We start from the raw sequence: 17,487 nt of genomic DNA on the forward strand, positions 1-17,487 counted from the left end.
AAGACTGATGGGGAAATAAACCCAAAATAGAACAAGCAGGAGAAAAGTAAGCCAATAAAAAAAGCCACTTCAAAAAGAAAATCTGCACTGAAAGATAGGGCTGCAGCCTTTTCTCATTCTCCTGCCCTTACCATCTCCACAGTAGCACTACCTGATTTTATATACTCTTTTGGATTTTTGCCTTATAGTTATCCTCTCCCGACATGACAGAAACACTAAGAATTGAAGATTCCATAAAACTCCTACTGGACAAGAATTGATTTGGGCAGCAATGTTGGATTAAGTAATCTATGCTTCCTGGTGAAGCTTCATAGAAATGGTTGTGAAGCATTGGAGCCGACCAAGAGAGGGAGCAGGGAATACACAGTAGCCAGGAAGGGTGGAAAAGGACTACTTTTTATACAGTGGCAAAAACTTACTAGTTTAGTATTGTTCATATCCTCTGAAAATTCGTTTTCCATTTATCTGAGTTGCACTTGCACAACTGTTCTCTGGGGCACCGCTGTGAGCTCAATCAGGGAAGTGAACTGGGTTAAGGAATATGGCATTAAAAGTAGCCTTTACTGTCACTTTTCATAATCTACACCAATTTTCTAGTCCAGCTTGGTAGGAACTATACTGGCATAACTCTTCAGATGAAGCAGGATAGGAACAAGTGACTGTGAGCAATGCTGGCTTAAACGTTTTGACAGCACTACTGAAATACTCATCAGACTGGGATGGAAAAAACCATCAGCAGGTATGCGAGCAACTGTCCCAAAAAGTGTGTTAAAGTCGGAATAATTCCAAACCAATTTGTCTTCAGTTTTCCACTGGGCTGGTATACAGTATTATCTCTGTAAGACAAGCCAAGAGCTAGAATTTCACTGAACAATGCAATTTGTCCTTAAATCATGCACAATTGCTGTCTCAGAGACTTCCAGCTGTACAGCTGCCAACTCTACAATCACATGTGCTCAATAGAAGGTTCCTCTTAGTCAAGACTCAAAAAACATACCAATATACATTTATTTAGAAGCTCAAATGAACTTGATCTGGCTGCATTTATTATTTCCAATAGGAGGATGACAAAATTTAATAACCATCACATTTTAAAGCAAGTGTTTTTTTCTCCAATTTGCACACTAAGCAATTACAACTATCTTAAAATAAAAACCAGGCTATCTGCAATCTTATCCAAGCAGTATCAACTAGTGTGGTCCTGTGCCATGGCTGTATGACTATAAAGCTGCTCAGCATAACGTCATCGATGAAGCAAAAGTCTGGAGAACAATCTTCTCAACAGCAGCAGAAACAATTCTGGTTACTGTCAAGACAGCTAGGCTCAGCATAGTCTCATTTTTTTGGCAAAAACTATGTGTTATTTCAGCCAAGTGACAAGTGATAGAGATCATGGTAATGTCAATTAAAAAAAAATGGTGAAAATTCTGCATAGGCCTTCCTCCCAGTCATGAGATGATGATGATGACGACGATTACTATTGCTACTATTATCAAAAATAAATACAGATTCCTTTTATCAGCTCTCTGGTCTTTCACTATTTAGGTGTGCGAACTCCATTTCCTTTTCTTGCTTTATAAGGCACTATGAGGAGTTTTCTCCTTCTAAGGAAGGCTGTGAGTCTGTCCCAGTCACACAACTCTCCTGATACATCAAGAAAAAAACCCATAACTTTTCCAGTCTTCTGCTACGTCAGAAAGACTATTTATCTATACAGACAGGATTTTCTGAAATACAAGTTCTAGGCTCGACTACATAATGAGCAAACTATGTTATCTCAGACGGGGTAGCAAGGAGACATGACTCTTTCTTCCAGCTTGGTTCCTGAACATATTTTTCCTCAGTCATTATGATAACTAGGACTTAATAGCATTGCTCTCCTTCTGACTCACTTTAGGGCATTGCTGTCTGGGGTGGGGAGGTGGAAGCAGGACACTCTTACACTTCCCCTTTACACTGTCTGTACATCCAGCCAAACGGACTGCATATTCAGCTCCTCTTAACTAGGCATGAACTGGCTTCAGATAAAAATTTAGCATTAGGAGTGCTATGGAAATCTCTTTCTGGAAAGTCTAAGAAAAGGAAAATAACTGTGTGTGTACATCCACCCCACTCTTTGGTGTTACAAATGCACAGAGTCTGAGAAATTATTGGACACCGTGGATAATTATAAAGTGAAATCAGTATTTACTGTTTCTTCATGACCTAACTTGTCTTGCAGTCTCTGCTATAATTTATAGATCACCCAAACCATAAAAATAAACATAAAACCATCTATTTTTTTTCTTTTTCGGTTAGTAAGAGACTCATAGCAATGCTGTGGAATCAAGAATGAGCCTGTAGGAAAAACAAAGATAAGCCATCTCAATCAACAAGATCAAGATACATGTGGACAGTTTGTGAGATATGTTGCATTTCTGCTGATATAAATATACTCATATAGACAAGATGCACTCTCAGCTTCATTAGGGCCCCATACACCCTATAATCTGCTTACCACCAACTCCTATGGCTTTGTCCCAGCACAAACCATGACTACAGTGTATTTGCTCTAAGCAGCAGGCACTCAAGGAGGTCTGGCCCAAATTATGGTAACTACACATAGTATTAAAACCACTTTTGACAACATAAACAAAATAAAAATAAACTCAATTTCTTATTTTTGAGCAAAAAACTGGAAAGGCTATTCTCTAATAAATTCTAATTTTCTTCAATATTCAGGAATGTAATGTATGGAAAATTAACTAGGAAACACTTAGTTCTTGTCAATTTTTTATATTACTACTTCTTTTCATCACCTACAAAATGAAGCAGAAGTAATTAGAAATCCAGGGACTTACATTCTCTTACTCTCATCACTGTACTTTTATAGTCATCAGCTTCACTGAAATAATGACTAAGAGGTACAATAAATAAAGCCAACTATAAATAAAGCATAGGCCTCTTTCTCAGTGAAAGTTATGTAAAAAGTTGGAGTCTTGTTTTCCAGAGGCTGCCCACTAAAACTTGATTACACACTCAAATTAGAACTTAGGAGCTGCCTCTAACATGAGTTCCACGTGCAAAGAAAACCTCAGAGCAACTTTGCACTGAGCATGATGGTACTTCTAATGAGCACTGCCTGCCCCTTTGGGGAAAATAGAGAGTAAAGCTTGAATTAACAAAATTCACCAATTTTTAGCACAGCTGCAGTACACCGTGACCAGAGGCACCACTCAGCCTGGGCTTACAGATGCAGGGCTGTTCTCAGCTGCATTAACCCACGGGCAGCTGGGAAAGCACAGAGAGGGGTATGTCCCATTCCTGCTGACCCTCTCAGGGTCTTAGTGCCAATACCCAGAGCGCAATACAAGAGCAGAGACAGCCACTCTCACACTATTTCACAACACACCTGCTCTCAGGTCGTGGCTCAGTGACACACCTAAGCCAATGTAGTGGTCTGTTGCCACAGAAAAAGGGCCTTTCCTGCATCCACTCATGCCCATTTCCTCTCTTGCTTCTTCAAGTCCCAAACCAAGCAGAAAACTAACTCCTCAAAACAGAATTAGTACTGTGCAACAAGTTAACAAGGCTGGATTGCCTTTGTAAAACACTCAGATATCAGAACCTGCTCCAGGAAGAAAGCAAGACTGGGCTGAAGAGCAGGGGCTAACACACAAGAAATGGGAGAAGGGGGCAGGGAGTTGGATCATCTCTCAGCAGCATCAAGCCATTATGTTTCTTCCAGCCCTATGGTTGAGTCATAGCCTCACTCAAACAAGGTTGGCTCAACATGAGTAACTCAAAGGTGGCCTTGGTAACTCCACAGTGAAGATACACCTTAAATATATCTTTACAAAGTATGTTGCCTTCTGAAACTGGTCCATCAAAAAAGTTTCTGCCCCTCTCAGAAATTTCTATCCTCATTCCTCCTCTAATACCTGCCCCCTGCCCTTTATAATGCTAATATTTGTTAGGGTAGGTTCACCTATTGACACTTAAATGATCATGGGCAAGTACCGGTGCAAGGCAAAGGAGAGAGAAGAGGTTTTCCTTCTGAAGCATTTCGGTGACCTGGTCACACACACCCCACGTTGCTGAGGGTGCTCAGCCCAGAGTGGGAGCTAATGGCAAGCAGGTCTTCAGTCTGATTTGTACCTTCAACGAGCACCTTGTAGGGGACCTTTATTAACAGTACTCCAGACAGTCTAAGCAAAAACAGGAACAGAGAACATAAGAGGACAACTGACTGACCCCAGTTGCTTTTCCTTGACAGTCTAGGGCACCAAAAAAAAAAAAACCACCAAAAAAACTCCCCAAACCAACAAAACCCCCAAAAATTAACCAACCAAACAAAAAAAAAACAAAACGAAAAATAAAGTAGACAGGTAGATCGATCAATGCATCTTTGATGACACATTACATTAGCTAAAAAGAAAAGACTTAAATCCCTCCAAATGCAAGTCACTTCCAAAATAAATTTAAAAAAATAAATAAAAAAAGGCAATAAACTTTGCCCATATGTCCAGTTTACAAGTTTGCCGTGTGATTTGAAAACTTATACCTTCAGTCAGGAATTATTATCAGGGTGGAGTTTGTGAGCAGTTCTTTCAACAGTGGTGCTGCTGCCTGAAATACTTTCCCTCTTAAATAGTTATTTTTAATCCAGACCAGTCTGCTGCAACTTGGCTCATCCCACAGCTAACAAAACAGTGGTACAAACACATCTGAATGGTGAGGAGGGCACTTCCTTTAGCCTTGGTGCAGCTAAAAGGAACGCTTATAAAAAATGTTAATGTTCCCTGTCTGTTTCAGCAGAAAATAAAGTGCTTTAGTTTAAATACCTTCTGCAGTGGAGTAAGTTAGACTATTTAACCTAAATAGAGTCATGAATAAACCACGGGGGCAGTGACTTTTAATTTGCTGATGTTCTCATCTTTATAGGCACATATGAGCCTGCCCACTCAGTATATTTCTTAATTAGTAACTGTGTACATGTGTTTACATAAACTTAAACTTGTCTTTGCTTTTAAACCTAATTTGGTCCCTAAACAATAAATATTATAGGAATATAATATAAAACAGGTTGACAAATTTGACAACTAGAAGCATTTTTTAAAGTGGCATAACACGTGATGTGTGCCACAGACCACATCACTGCAAAAAATAAATGACCGTAGCCCCAAAATGCTGAAGATGAAACCACGAGCTACTGGAAATGTAGTATATAGCTGGAGTTGGGCAATAAGGATTCAGAGTCCAATAAAACATTGACCACATGACAGGCAGGGATCAGTTAGAGCATGCTTCTACATTGCCCAATCTATGGACTACTGGATTCTAGAAAGTAGTTAATTTTTCTGTGGAAGATCCCCAGTATATCTTGTATGGGACCCTCAGAGACCACTTGTGGTCTATTTCAAAGTCCACTTACTACTTTTGCTTTACCTCCTACCACTATTTACTTCATTGAATCCAAGGGAATATGAGCACATTTGTGAGGGGATTTGGACTGATTTCAGCAATTTACTTTTGGAGTCTGGCTCACAAGACTGAATACCACCAGCAAATAAGAAATTTACTTTCAGAGCATTTTCTTTCTCTCCAAAAGGGGCGTGGGTACTGTTGATTTCTTCATGTGTAGTAGAGGTTGACACTGACTGCAAAGGACTAAAACTTTTATTTGAAAGCAAAAGTCTAATGTTAGAACATAATTTAAGAGTGCAACAATCCACATTAAGCCAATGGACACTCACTCAGGACTATGGTCCTGAGTTTCACCAACAGTGAAATAAGGTGTTCTGGTAAAGAATAAGTGTATTTTCAGCAGTTAGCTTTCAACTTCATGTCAAAAAAACCACCGCTATTTGAAAAATCCCAGCCAGGATCAAAACAATAAAAAAATGGAAATAAAGTAATGCACTTTTTACATGTGGGTTTTACTCCACATGTTCTCAGTAATGTGAAATTTAAAACATGGTTTTCAGATTACATCACTTATATATCAGCCTTTAAATATACTATCAATGGTTTATCAAATTTCCAGTAGTAGAAAAGAAACTAGGACCTCAGTTTCCCAAAATTTTATGGCACAGAGGGTACTTGTGACTTCCTAGTTTGCTCACCCTGAGTCTCCACTAGCCCATTGTTAGGGGAAATTAAAACAGAAATATTCTCATTGATAATTAATATATTATCCTAGAAGCCCAGAACTCATCAGATATTTAATTTTATATAATTTTAGAAGTTGTATACAGAAATACATCAGGCACTCAGAAAGTGAGCAGGAAATCACCCCATACCGAAGGAACATCAGAGTTTAAGCAGAATACTTACTCTGTGCCACTTTCAACCATTTGCGTTAGGAGGGAAATGCCATCGAGGTTTATAAATTCTTGGGCAAATGTAACATCCCGTGAGTAGTTGGCTAAGTCTTTCAGTGCTTCTAACTTTGCATCCATACTAGAAGACTGTATCCTCTCATGGAGCTGCTGTGCATTTTGAGCCTAAGAGAGAAACAAAACACAGAAAAACAAAAACAACAAAAAAGCTTTTGTTACAATGAAAATCATGAATAAAACGTTAGATTAAGTAGGAACAATAGCCATGTTTAATCCTAATGATACTTAACACTTCCATGCTCAGAAAAGTAGCTCAAATACAAGTTACTCTCACAAAAGTATTACTCCATTATTACCTATAATCATTCGGACTCTTGTAGAACCATTAGATGAGCAATGGATAGATATCCCATTGTCTCAGGTAAAATGGAAGCATTACAAAAGACAGCCTTTGGCTTGAAGAGCTTATGTGTCACATCAATAAAAGTAGAAATCAAAATAAAACAAATTGCATGAGACAATCTCAGTATAATAACAGCGGCACATTTTTTCCTGTCAATGCTTACTCAGTTTACTCATTTTTCATGACCTTTAACAACAAGGACCATATACTGTCCTAACCAGATTATATAAATAGAGGACAGCTTCAGGTCTTCTGCTCCTTCCTCCCCCTCTTCTTTTGTTCACAGTCAGTGAGTTCGAAAACCCACAGTCTCTCAATGAGGAGCACAGGAATAATTAGTTTCCACATAATACTGTAATATTATCTGTCATGCATCTTTATGTAAATTCAATATCCTCATATGTTAGGCTATTCTGACCATTAATATTTTAAATAGAGGATGAGAGAGTGAAATTTAAAATGGACATCGGTGATAAAAAGCTAAAGAAATATTTAAATAATGCAAATTAAATTGTCTCTCTCTTTAGCCATTCAAATACTTTAAAATATATCTCATGTTTTCAATTTGATGCTTTTACTTACCTGAACAGAATATTCAAAAGCTTCAGTTCATAGCTAGCTAGACAATACTTTTCTTAGAAAAATAATCCTCCTCATTATGTATAGAGATACTTGCAAAACTCTATTTCCTCAAATTCATTTCTTACCTGCACCCAATGAAAGCTGAATGAGAGGCTATGTGTCATGAGTAAAACAAATTAAATGTAAATTCTGTTGAGAGTTATTTTCTCTGAGATGATGCTTATTCTGTCTCAGTTGGAGAAGAAATATAGAAGAAAGGGCTGTGCTGACAGACAATTCCTTTTCTGTTCAAGTAATGAATATACTTTTCACAGAGAGAAAAGTAGATCTCTGTAGATCAAGATCCTGAGATAGCAGTCATTTTTAGTGCAAGTGAACATTTAAACAAGGAGTCCAGGAAAAAAAACAGCACTGTGTCGTTACAGATACAGCTTCCTAGCTACATAACTTTGATTGCTTCAAAAAACATTAGTAAGTTAAGTGTTCCACTGTCCTCAGCAAGGTTTGTTACTTCTCATTTTTACAAAGAAAAATTAATGCATGGTCTCCAGTCAGCATTTGGCCAGAACCCATGTGGTAAGGAGCTTGTACAGGGAGGAAATACCTTCTAGTTAGTATAACTGTGGTTAACGTCTTCAGTTAAGAGAGTATTGAGAAGAAATGGAATATTTTCAGTCCTGAGCTTTTTCATGCCTAAAGTATAGGGTGACACAGCTTAGCATTTACAGTTACATTACCAATAGCAGTTACATTACCTATAAAAAGGCAGAAACCTGTCATCCAAAAGGTCTTTCTGCCACTCTAAGTTACCTACTCTACCAGTGGATTTGAATTCTAATGGGGAAAGAAGGGCTTATAGAGTCTCTGTGTAATGGCAACATCTACTCAAATGGTACTAAAAGAGTATCTCTCAAGCTTAAGCAGGTGGTAGGGTAAACCATTTGCCAAAGTCCATGGAAAAAGTAAAAATAGACACCACTAACTTTCAACTTCCAGGGTAACAACAGAATAATTCCTCCAACCCTCTTCCTTCATCAGAGAGGGTGAAGAAAACCTTGCTAAAGTACTCTTGTATAATTAGCTACAAAAACTCAGAGCAACTATTATTACCTGAACCAGAAGTTCAACAGCCAACACCTACCTTACCAAACTTCCTCATTCATGGAGCTGTTTCTTACTCTAGATTCCCCACTATAAAAACTCAGGAAGACTCAGAGATGTAAAGCATCCTCAAAACATTACCGTTTCTCAGAGTGCATGCAATGTCTGAATTCCTGACCACCTCAGAAAAGAAACACTGAAAAATCTTCAGTACTGCCATGGCAGCTGCATTCCCCTGACCTTGGACATGGTTGCTCAAATTTAACCTTAAGCTCATTAAGATCTGAGCACATGCCTTCTACTTGCCATAGATTTGGGAAGTTTCCACCCCCACTATCTGCCTACTGAAGGATACAGCTCTTCCAGCTTTCCATGGGAACCTGGTCCTCTGAAAGCTCCTGGACTCAGTGAAAATGAAACAAATGGAAAAGATGAACAAAACAGCTAGTTTGGTGTGACTGAGTGGCTCTCATGAGCTGCTCAAACTGTAAGTCTGAGTGGGTAAACTTTGGGCAGCAGAGCTGTGGCCAAACAGATAGGGACTGCAATTGCCTGCATAGCACAAAAGCAAGCAAGAAAACATGTAAGTAGAGCCAGGACAACATCCTCCTCCAAACCCCTTCACATCACACAAAAACGTGCTGTGTAAACAATGCCTCCTCTTCATACACATTGACATCAGATTATGTCTGGTTCACCCTTTCTCTTGAGGAGACATTTCTGGCCCTAGCATGAACACCTTGGGCTGGTGAACTGCTGCTGGCAGTCCAGTCAGTTCCATTACACACATATCAATACCAAGCATGGAAAGAGCTAATCCTACCTCTCCCCCAAACTGAGAACACCAGTACAGGGATGTGCAATAACAGCTCACCTACAGTGCACAACAGCAGCATGAGCCGGATCAACATATCAACAGAGATATGTTAATCCTCTTTCCTCCACAGTCAGTGATAGCTTTGAAATTCACCAGACTAAACCAAAAATATTCACTCAGACACAGCTTGGTACCCTCTACAGAGCACAAAAATCCATGCTACAAAAGTGGTTCAGCCCTGTTTTAAGCACATAAAAGAGCACTTAGTATCATCATAGGCTTTATCTGGCTATGTCAATATTCCATCACCAAAGTTTACACAGAGTTGTAGTTTTCTTCCATTAAACAAGTTTTGCAAGACACTGCATCCAATAAACTTTGCTCCTTCTACTATTGGAAGAAAAAGAACGGACAAGGGCAGAGGAAATCTTGAATAAAGGGTAAACAAATATTTATCTTAGCAAGAGTGCTGGTATATGTCTCACTGGAAACAAGGACAAAAGTCACATTGGATGTTGTTGTCCAAAATACCTGATGGGTGAAAGTATTGCTTTGATGAACATCATGCAGTTCTCACAAGCCTCCTAGTTCTTGTTGCCATAGCACTCATACGTGCTTATGGAATGTACAGCTCACTTATGACTGCATTAAAAAATGAAACCCAGATGAAATATGCTCCGAATGTTTACCAGAGAGCCATTTTAATGATTTACAAGCCATCAGTGGATGGACAGAGAGCACAGCTCATTAAAGCAATAGCAGAGCTGGCTGCCATGTCTGTACTCTTACTGAAATATCACTCAGGTAAGAAAAAATATATATAAACCTCCACAACTGAGAATCATTAGAGGGAATTAACAGAAATGTGGCTGCTCAAGTAAATGAAAGGCAGAATTAACTGCTCTCCTGTTTAGAAAAAGGGAAGGAAGGGAAGCTTGTAAAACGTGTGCTGTTGAAGCCCCAGCATTTCAAAAGGCTGTCAAGTGGCATAAACTGCATGTCTAGTCTTAAATGACTTGCTCCAAGGACATCCAGAAAGGTTGCCCATAGGGAGTAGCAGTGCTTAAAAGGAGCAGCTTGATGAGATTGTCAGCTTAAAGAGAAAACTAATGACCTAAATCCAGAATGTGACTTGCTTAGAGACTTAAATAGCCATTTGGAGGTTAAGAATCCCAAGATCATCCTAACAAGAGATTCTACCAATCAAATTATCATTTCTTTGCCACCGAATACTTTGTGCAAACTTTGAAAGCAACTTATTAACCACACATACTCAGGGTTCTACAGGGTACAAAATACAACGAGTAAGGATGAGAGGGAGGTCACAGATCCAAAAGCAACCACTATCAAACATGAATGTGCTATGGAAGAAATTTGGACCATTGATTTAAATTGCTGTTTTACCCCTATGTAATTAGTTGTCTTCTTTATCCTTTACAGATTCCTGTCACATTAGTCAACATTCTGCTAGAAAAAGGGCATTCAGACCATCAGTAACCATCAAATACACTTTTGTACTAACCAAACAGGTGCATTTCTGTGGTTTAATTGAAATTGTTCAGTGTTGAAATGCCAAAGTGGTTTAAACTGCTGCTTTTTCCTGGATTGTTATTGCTACTACACCTAGAACTGCATATATGTCACAGAGCAATGGAGTCGATACGTTACATAATTGTCATTGTGCGCATACCAGATTCAAGAGACCCACCAAGACTGACTAGTGTCTGATACCAGATAGGTAATAAGATTCCATTTTAATTAGTACATAATTAATTGCTAACATCTTTTACATGAATACTGAAGCACAATTTCCACATCTAAAGCCCTGTACAGACCTGACACATTGAGCAGTCCTATGGAATCACAATACGCAATTATGGGAGCAGGAATAGAGAAATGGTCACATCTAGAGCCAGTTAGTAAATCAATGACAAAAGCATTACAGATGCATAACCATACGTATTATGTAAATACGTCTAAAATAAGTTTATGCAATCAGTAGCCACTTCTCAATGTTTTATAAGCATTTTTCCCTCTTGCTGCATTTGAAACAATCCTTTTTGCTTATTATTCAAAACATGTCTTTGGAAACCTGAAAAAATGAAATGAAACTTTTATCTGTAAAAAGACAAAACCCAACTTCACTTCTTTAATCTTTGTCTTGTACTATGAGAAGACAAATATAAAAGTAGCTTATTGACCTCCATGGTCAATGCTTCTGGTATAAAGTTCAATTAACAACTAATTTAACATTACATGATAAACATAAACACAATCATAGGTTAGAACTGCAAAAATTTATGCATTTACAGAATATATTAAAGCAGTTGTAGAGCAAAGATTATAGACCAAATCCTAAACATTTACTTAAAGATAAAGGATTAAGATTTATAAGCAGTAACAGGTTAAAAAAACTTGTTTAGATCACATATAAATAAAAACCCACATTCCTCCTATCTGTAGAAGCATTCAGAGAAAACACTATGATGACTATTACTGAACACCCCTATTTACATGATTGCTCATGATACAAACGCAATACATCTGCCTACAAACAACTTACAAGTTTGAAAACTCAACTGATCTCTGACCAGGGGATCAAAGAAAAACACGTGAAAAACATAAATTATCGAGCCCCATAAAAACCACATCAGAAAAGGCTACCCCTTGACTCACTGTTTAAGGTATATAGTTAATGAGCAAGGCATGTTTTGTAAGTGCCCAAGAAGCTACTTTTAAATAAACAGTTGGTGTTCAAATAACCATTTCTGTTAGGAAATTATTAAATTAAAAAAAGGAAGCCAGTTCCTTTAATTTAATTTTCCCAGTATTTTAGCATCTTTTAAAAAAGATTAGTCATTTGAAGAAGGATTTGCAGGATCTGATTGAAGAAATCCTGCAGCTGAACAGACTAAAAGGTTGGACTCTGCTTGCTGCATTGCAGGACACAAAACTCCTTTTGGATCAGTCTCACACTCGGGAGCAATTAACAGCTCATTTATACACCTACCCACCATGCATTGGAATACAGGTATCACAAAACAGGCATTTCGACTGTCACATATGTTCAAATACAAAGAAATGTTGCTTAAGAAACTTTTGATGAGTCCCTCCAGAAATGCAAATGGACAAAGGGAGAAAACAGGTCACAGAAAACTGCAAAAACACAAAACAGCCCAAAGAGCTGGTAAGAAAGATGATAGGAGAGGTTAAAATAAATAAGAAAGATGATATAGGAACAGGGATAATACGAGAGAAATTCAATCTGTACTCAAGTTACCTAGGAAACAGTGTCTGTGTGGTGAGCGGTTTATAGAGGGGAAAAAAAATAGCATTGTTTAGGAAAACCAGCTTTTCAGAGAATGGCACAAATTTAGCAAACAGACCTACGGAAACAAAGAGGCAGTTCAAATTCCCACCAGGCCTAACGACCGGCATTTGCAAACCTTTAACTCAAAGAAATTTAAAATAGGCACATTGTAAATCTCTCAAGGCAAGTATTTATAATGGGTTTAGCAGCACACCATAACTGCAGTTTTGCCCTTGCAATATTAACAATGGTTTTCAGAAAAAGATCCCTGTATACACACACAAAATAATCCAAACTCGAGATTAAAAAAGAGAAAATATTTAACATTTACATTTGAGGAGACAGATTTCAAATCCTAATTTTAAAAAAGACAACCCAAAAGATTATGGTTTTCTACTTTCTTTCCTCTCTCCTTTTAATCTTTAATAGCACCTACTCTAGGTACATAAGCAATAAAAAAAATTTGAGGCTTATGACAACAGGACTCGAAAAGATTGTATCTCATCCTTCTCACCCAAATTTCTATGACTCAGGCCATGCAACTGTGAATGGGTACAGCCAGACTACTGGCTGTCATGGTAATAAACTGCATAAAAATTAATCACTAGAAAAGCATTTTAAGTTCATGCAGCCTTCAGAACTGGTCAACTCAACTCCTCTCAACTCTTCAAGGAAAAAAAGGTTTCCTCAAAAGACTTCTAAAGTTCAGGACAGATTTTTTTTTTCCCCCACAACAGCCAGGAAGTAGGCAGCTCAGGCCTTTCTGAAACTATCCCAAAAACTGCATAATCCGTATGTGGTTTCTTTTAAATTCTCTCAATCTTTCTCTTCTTTCCTAATTCCTCCACCTTTTCATAAAGCATTTTTATTGGTATGATTTTCTTTTTCTAGTGGAAGAGGAAAGATAGTTTCAGCTTTATACTGTTGTACAATAGAAAAAAGGGGGGGCAGTGGGGAGAGGAATTCAGAATCTTAATATTTTCGCATGATTAGAAAAACATTGCCCACCCAGTACTAACAGCTAAGAAAGCATCTTTCCCATTTTGCAGGAGTGTATCATGCAGCCTGTTCTTCACATTATCTCTTCCAACTACTGTTCCTCTCATATGGAATTTCAGAGGAAAAAATGGAAACAGATGGCCTGTTAGCTTTTCAGGGTAAACGACAAGCTCTGTGTGGGTCACCACTTTAAAAACCACACCTTGGAAGCCTTTAATCTATCTATTTTAGGTACTGCTATGATGACCATTTCAACAGTACCTTAAAAAGCAAAGAGACTATTGTAGAGTGGGAACATGCAGAACTTCATTTTGTACCTACTGAAAGAATACAAATACTCTCTAATCTGAAAAAGCCAGTCTGTTCCTTCAAAACCTTCTAAACTACCTCTCTGATTTTGGGAAAAAGTTAAAAAAAACTTTTTAAAAACATCAGTAAGTTTGAAAACAAACACCGGTTCAGGGATAAATATCAATACTGAATACTCAAGAGTAGACCAGCCTTTATCTTAAAACAGGATGCCTGAGTCACTCATAACTGCAGGCCAGTGCCAGAGTAGTCCATAATTTGGTAAGCAACAAGCAATATCTCAGCATCCTAAGGACTCCTGTCTTGGTTAACTGACCCTAAGGTAAATCCCCAAAGAAACTGATCAAGCAGATGATGGCTCTATGCAAAATCACACCTTCTTGTCCATAGGTAGTACCAGAAAGTGTTATACATCCAAAATTTGTCTTTTGTGTTTGTAGGTCACATTTCTAATTGCTTGATCCAAGTATCATGAAAACAGTGATCCAGCCATTTTCACAGATCAGTGGCAGCACAGCCTCTCTTCAGTTTTGCATGGTGCAACTGGTTGTGGATTTTGAGACAGGGGAGGATTCCAGGAGTCATCTCATGGGGTTACTCTATGCTATGGTTACACAAAAAGAATCATACAGTGCATTTGGACCATGTTGGTTCTTGATGAACCACAGATGTTGTTTTGATTCCGTGAGATCGCAAGTCTGGGCAGTACTGGAGAGGATATTCGTTCTTAAGAAGTCCCAGAAGTTAGAAGGACCTAGTGCTGGGATTGTCTGTTTCTGAGGAAGTTCCACCAAATGGGGTTTACTCTACCAGCGAGTGGCTTCCCGGTGTACAAGGCTGTTCTGGCAACATATGCCAAGAGACTGGAGTCACACAGACCCTGACAGAGTCATGGTCTTAAACTGCTGTTTATTTTTATGACTATAAAACTCTGTATACAAAGACCACTGAAAAAGATGATGAAGGATAATGGAGATCTCTTGCCTTTGCCCAGTTGGCCGCAGATAAGTGCTTTCTGTTAATAAGCTACTGGGCAGCAGAGTTTGGTCATAATAACGCTTTGAATCTGCAGAAGCTAGAACACCACCATGAAGAGGTAAAGCATTTTAATGGAACACTACGGTTGTCAGCAACAAAATGAGATTGCTGCTGCCTTAGACATACATCTTCCAGGACTAATAGTGGCTTTCAGCATGTAGCACCAGTACTGCTCAACTCAGCAGGAAAACGGACCATTTCAACGCAACCAGCAACTCTGCCATGCTTTTCAGGAGCTGGCAAGGAGATAGTGTTGGAAAAAAATTTAAAAAAAATATTAAAATAAAAACACCCAAAAAACACACCAGCAAAAAAACCCACCATCCAGTAAAATTTCACTGTTACAGTTGCTACACTCAACACAAACCCAGAGAGCAGGAAAGCTCTGACCTGAGACTACCAGTAGGGGTCTCTATGGTTCAAATCCCTGCCCTTCCTCCTGGCTTCATGGCTTTGAGCTCTGGGGCAGAAAAGGAGCAACTTGAGTGAGGCTGCAATGTCAGCATGAAAACAGAGGTATCTCTGACATGAAAGTTGTTCCCAGTGGAAGAAAAGTGAGACACAAAAAACCCCACCCACTCAGAGATATCACCCCTGCTTCCATAATTCATAACCTTTGCAGGAGGATTGTGGGATACACTGCGGATAAACCTTAAAAATACATCCATTAGTTCACAATGATTTACTAATCGAATCTTCACTTTGAAGGAAGAGCACAATAGTAACTCACCGGAGATGTTGTTAATCGAAGGATGGCTCCGTTTTTTATTTCATTACGATTCTGAAAGAGAAAAACCCAAAGGTTTCATTGAAGACTCACATAAAAAGATGAAACATGCATTGAGCAGAACGTCATACTAAACACGCAACAGTATTTTCCCCTGTCTGCATACAAAAGCTTCCCTCTTTCATATGTAAGCTAACAACTATACAGTATTTTCCTCACTGAGGCGTATAACATTAGCTTCAAGAAATAGGTGGCTGTTGACATGAAACTTAGCAAACAAATCTGAACCCTTTCAAGAGTGACTTCATGTTTTTCAAAGTTTAGCTTCCATTGGCAACCTCTAAATATTTCTTTGAAATATAGTGTCCATGGTGTCTGGCTCTGGTATTGTACATACTTGAAGAGTTTGTAAGTTTGCTGAAACCTGTCATTAAACATCTGCAGGATTTAGAATTTATCCCACTGGCCCTCTGTTTTCTATAACAAGAACATGCTGACTTAAACCACTGGAACCTACCCACTGAACTCTGCCACCACGACTTTGTACTCTCCCTCAAAGTAAAAAAAGCACTGCAAGTTAGCAGTAAGCAAAGTTCAAACATGCCATAAGCCCTTCTCCTTAGCCAGCTGGCAGAAAGAGGGGGCATTAAACATTTTCTTTTGGTTAAGTTCACATAACGTGTTCAATTAAACTAAAGCTCTGGGTAGATGAAAAAGCTGCCATGCCATAAGCTATGGTGTTCTCTTAAGGTGTCCTTACAACTTTGTGGTCAAAGCCCATGAGCATAGTCTTCTCCTGTGGCAAGCATAGGGGAGCCTCCCCCTCCTTGAACAAGCTACCTCCTGTTCACCACAGGCTAGGAGAATAAGGTACCTAGCACAATGAACATACTAACAGGTACTGACTGTGTATAGTGCAGTGCACAGTCACAACATCAGTCACAGTTCAGCAGCTTTTTCATGAGTCAATACCCTAACTTGTCAAAGAAATTGGAGGAATCCTTAACAGTTTAAGAGAGAAGAGCTAATTTTGTACTGAAGAGCACATTGCAAGCTTTTTGCAGACTGGTGTTTAGCCAAAAAAACCCAAGAAGGTGTATTTCTCCTCAGGCAGTTTTTCCCAAATTTATTTCCTTTTTCTTCTTCCCATTCTGACACATCTCAAATCCAAAATGCTAAAAAACAGATAAATCTCGCCTGAAATGAGGTCAAGCAGTCCCAAAATAAAACTCCAGTACATTGTCTCTTTCTCGGTATCCAAGTTGTCTGTGGGATTGGTACTAGCTACTCTCCACCCACAAAGACTTCTTCACTCTAACTGAAATAATTGAAGTGCCAGACAACACAGGGGGTACAAGGCAGAAGCTTTCTTACAGCATCTTTGCCTATATATGCAACTAATTCATCTCAGCCCTCAGCAGTCTCCTTCTGCCAGAAGAGCCTCAGGGAGGCCAGCCAGGCTGGGGCAAAGGGTGAGCAGCTAAATACAGGGTGACTTCCCACAGCAAAAACAAAGTGCCAGATTTTCTCCTCTTGTAGTAAAACAGCACCAGACCCAGCTACGTTTCATCATGTCTAAGGAATCTGTGTGAAGTGGCAATAGTGCATTTGTGTGGTTTAATCTCAGTCAGTGTTGAAACAAACTCACTTCACACAAACAGTTGTGGTGGCTTAAACTGTTACCTCCTGGATTTGTGGAACTGTATAAAAGCAATTGCTTTAGGACAGACAGTGAGAATAGACTAAATCTACCTCCACCAACAGCTTAGACTAAGCCATTGGACCTCAGGTGCGTTAGGTCAGAGTATGTGTGTGCACACAGACACAGCTTTACTTGGAAGGCAGCAAATCCCAGCATGAAACAATATTAAAATCAGGGAA

The 17,487-nt window shown here is 38.8% G+C and overlaps 1 protein-coding gene across 2 annotated transcripts in view; it reads right to left on the reverse strand.

The window, feature by feature from the left end:
• ELMO1 (engulfment and cell motility 1) overlaps positions 1-17,487 on the reverse strand; it is a 317,291-nt gene that overhangs the window by 218,541 nt on the left and 81,263 nt on the right. For both annotated transcript variants that reach the window (XM_027729150.2, XM_027729149.2), the window contains exons 6-7: positions 15,610-15,660; positions 6,316-6,485 (exon numbers count right to left, since the gene is read on the reverse strand). In XM_027729150.2, coding sequence (XP_027584951.1) covers positions 6,316-6,485; positions 15,610-15,660 — 221 coding nt within the window. The remainder of the gene's footprint in view (positions 1-6,315; positions 6,486-15,609; positions 15,661-17,487) is intronic.

This window comes from Pipra filicauda, unplaced genomic scaffold, assembly GCF_003945595.2.
Source record: "Pipra filicauda isolate LSUMZ 115617 unplaced genomic scaffold, ASM394559v2 scaffold233_size1220752_pilon, whole genome shotgun sequence".
In the NCBI taxonomy this organism is placed as follows: Eukaryota; Metazoa; Chordata; class Aves; order Passeriformes; family Pipridae; genus Pipra; species Pipra filicauda.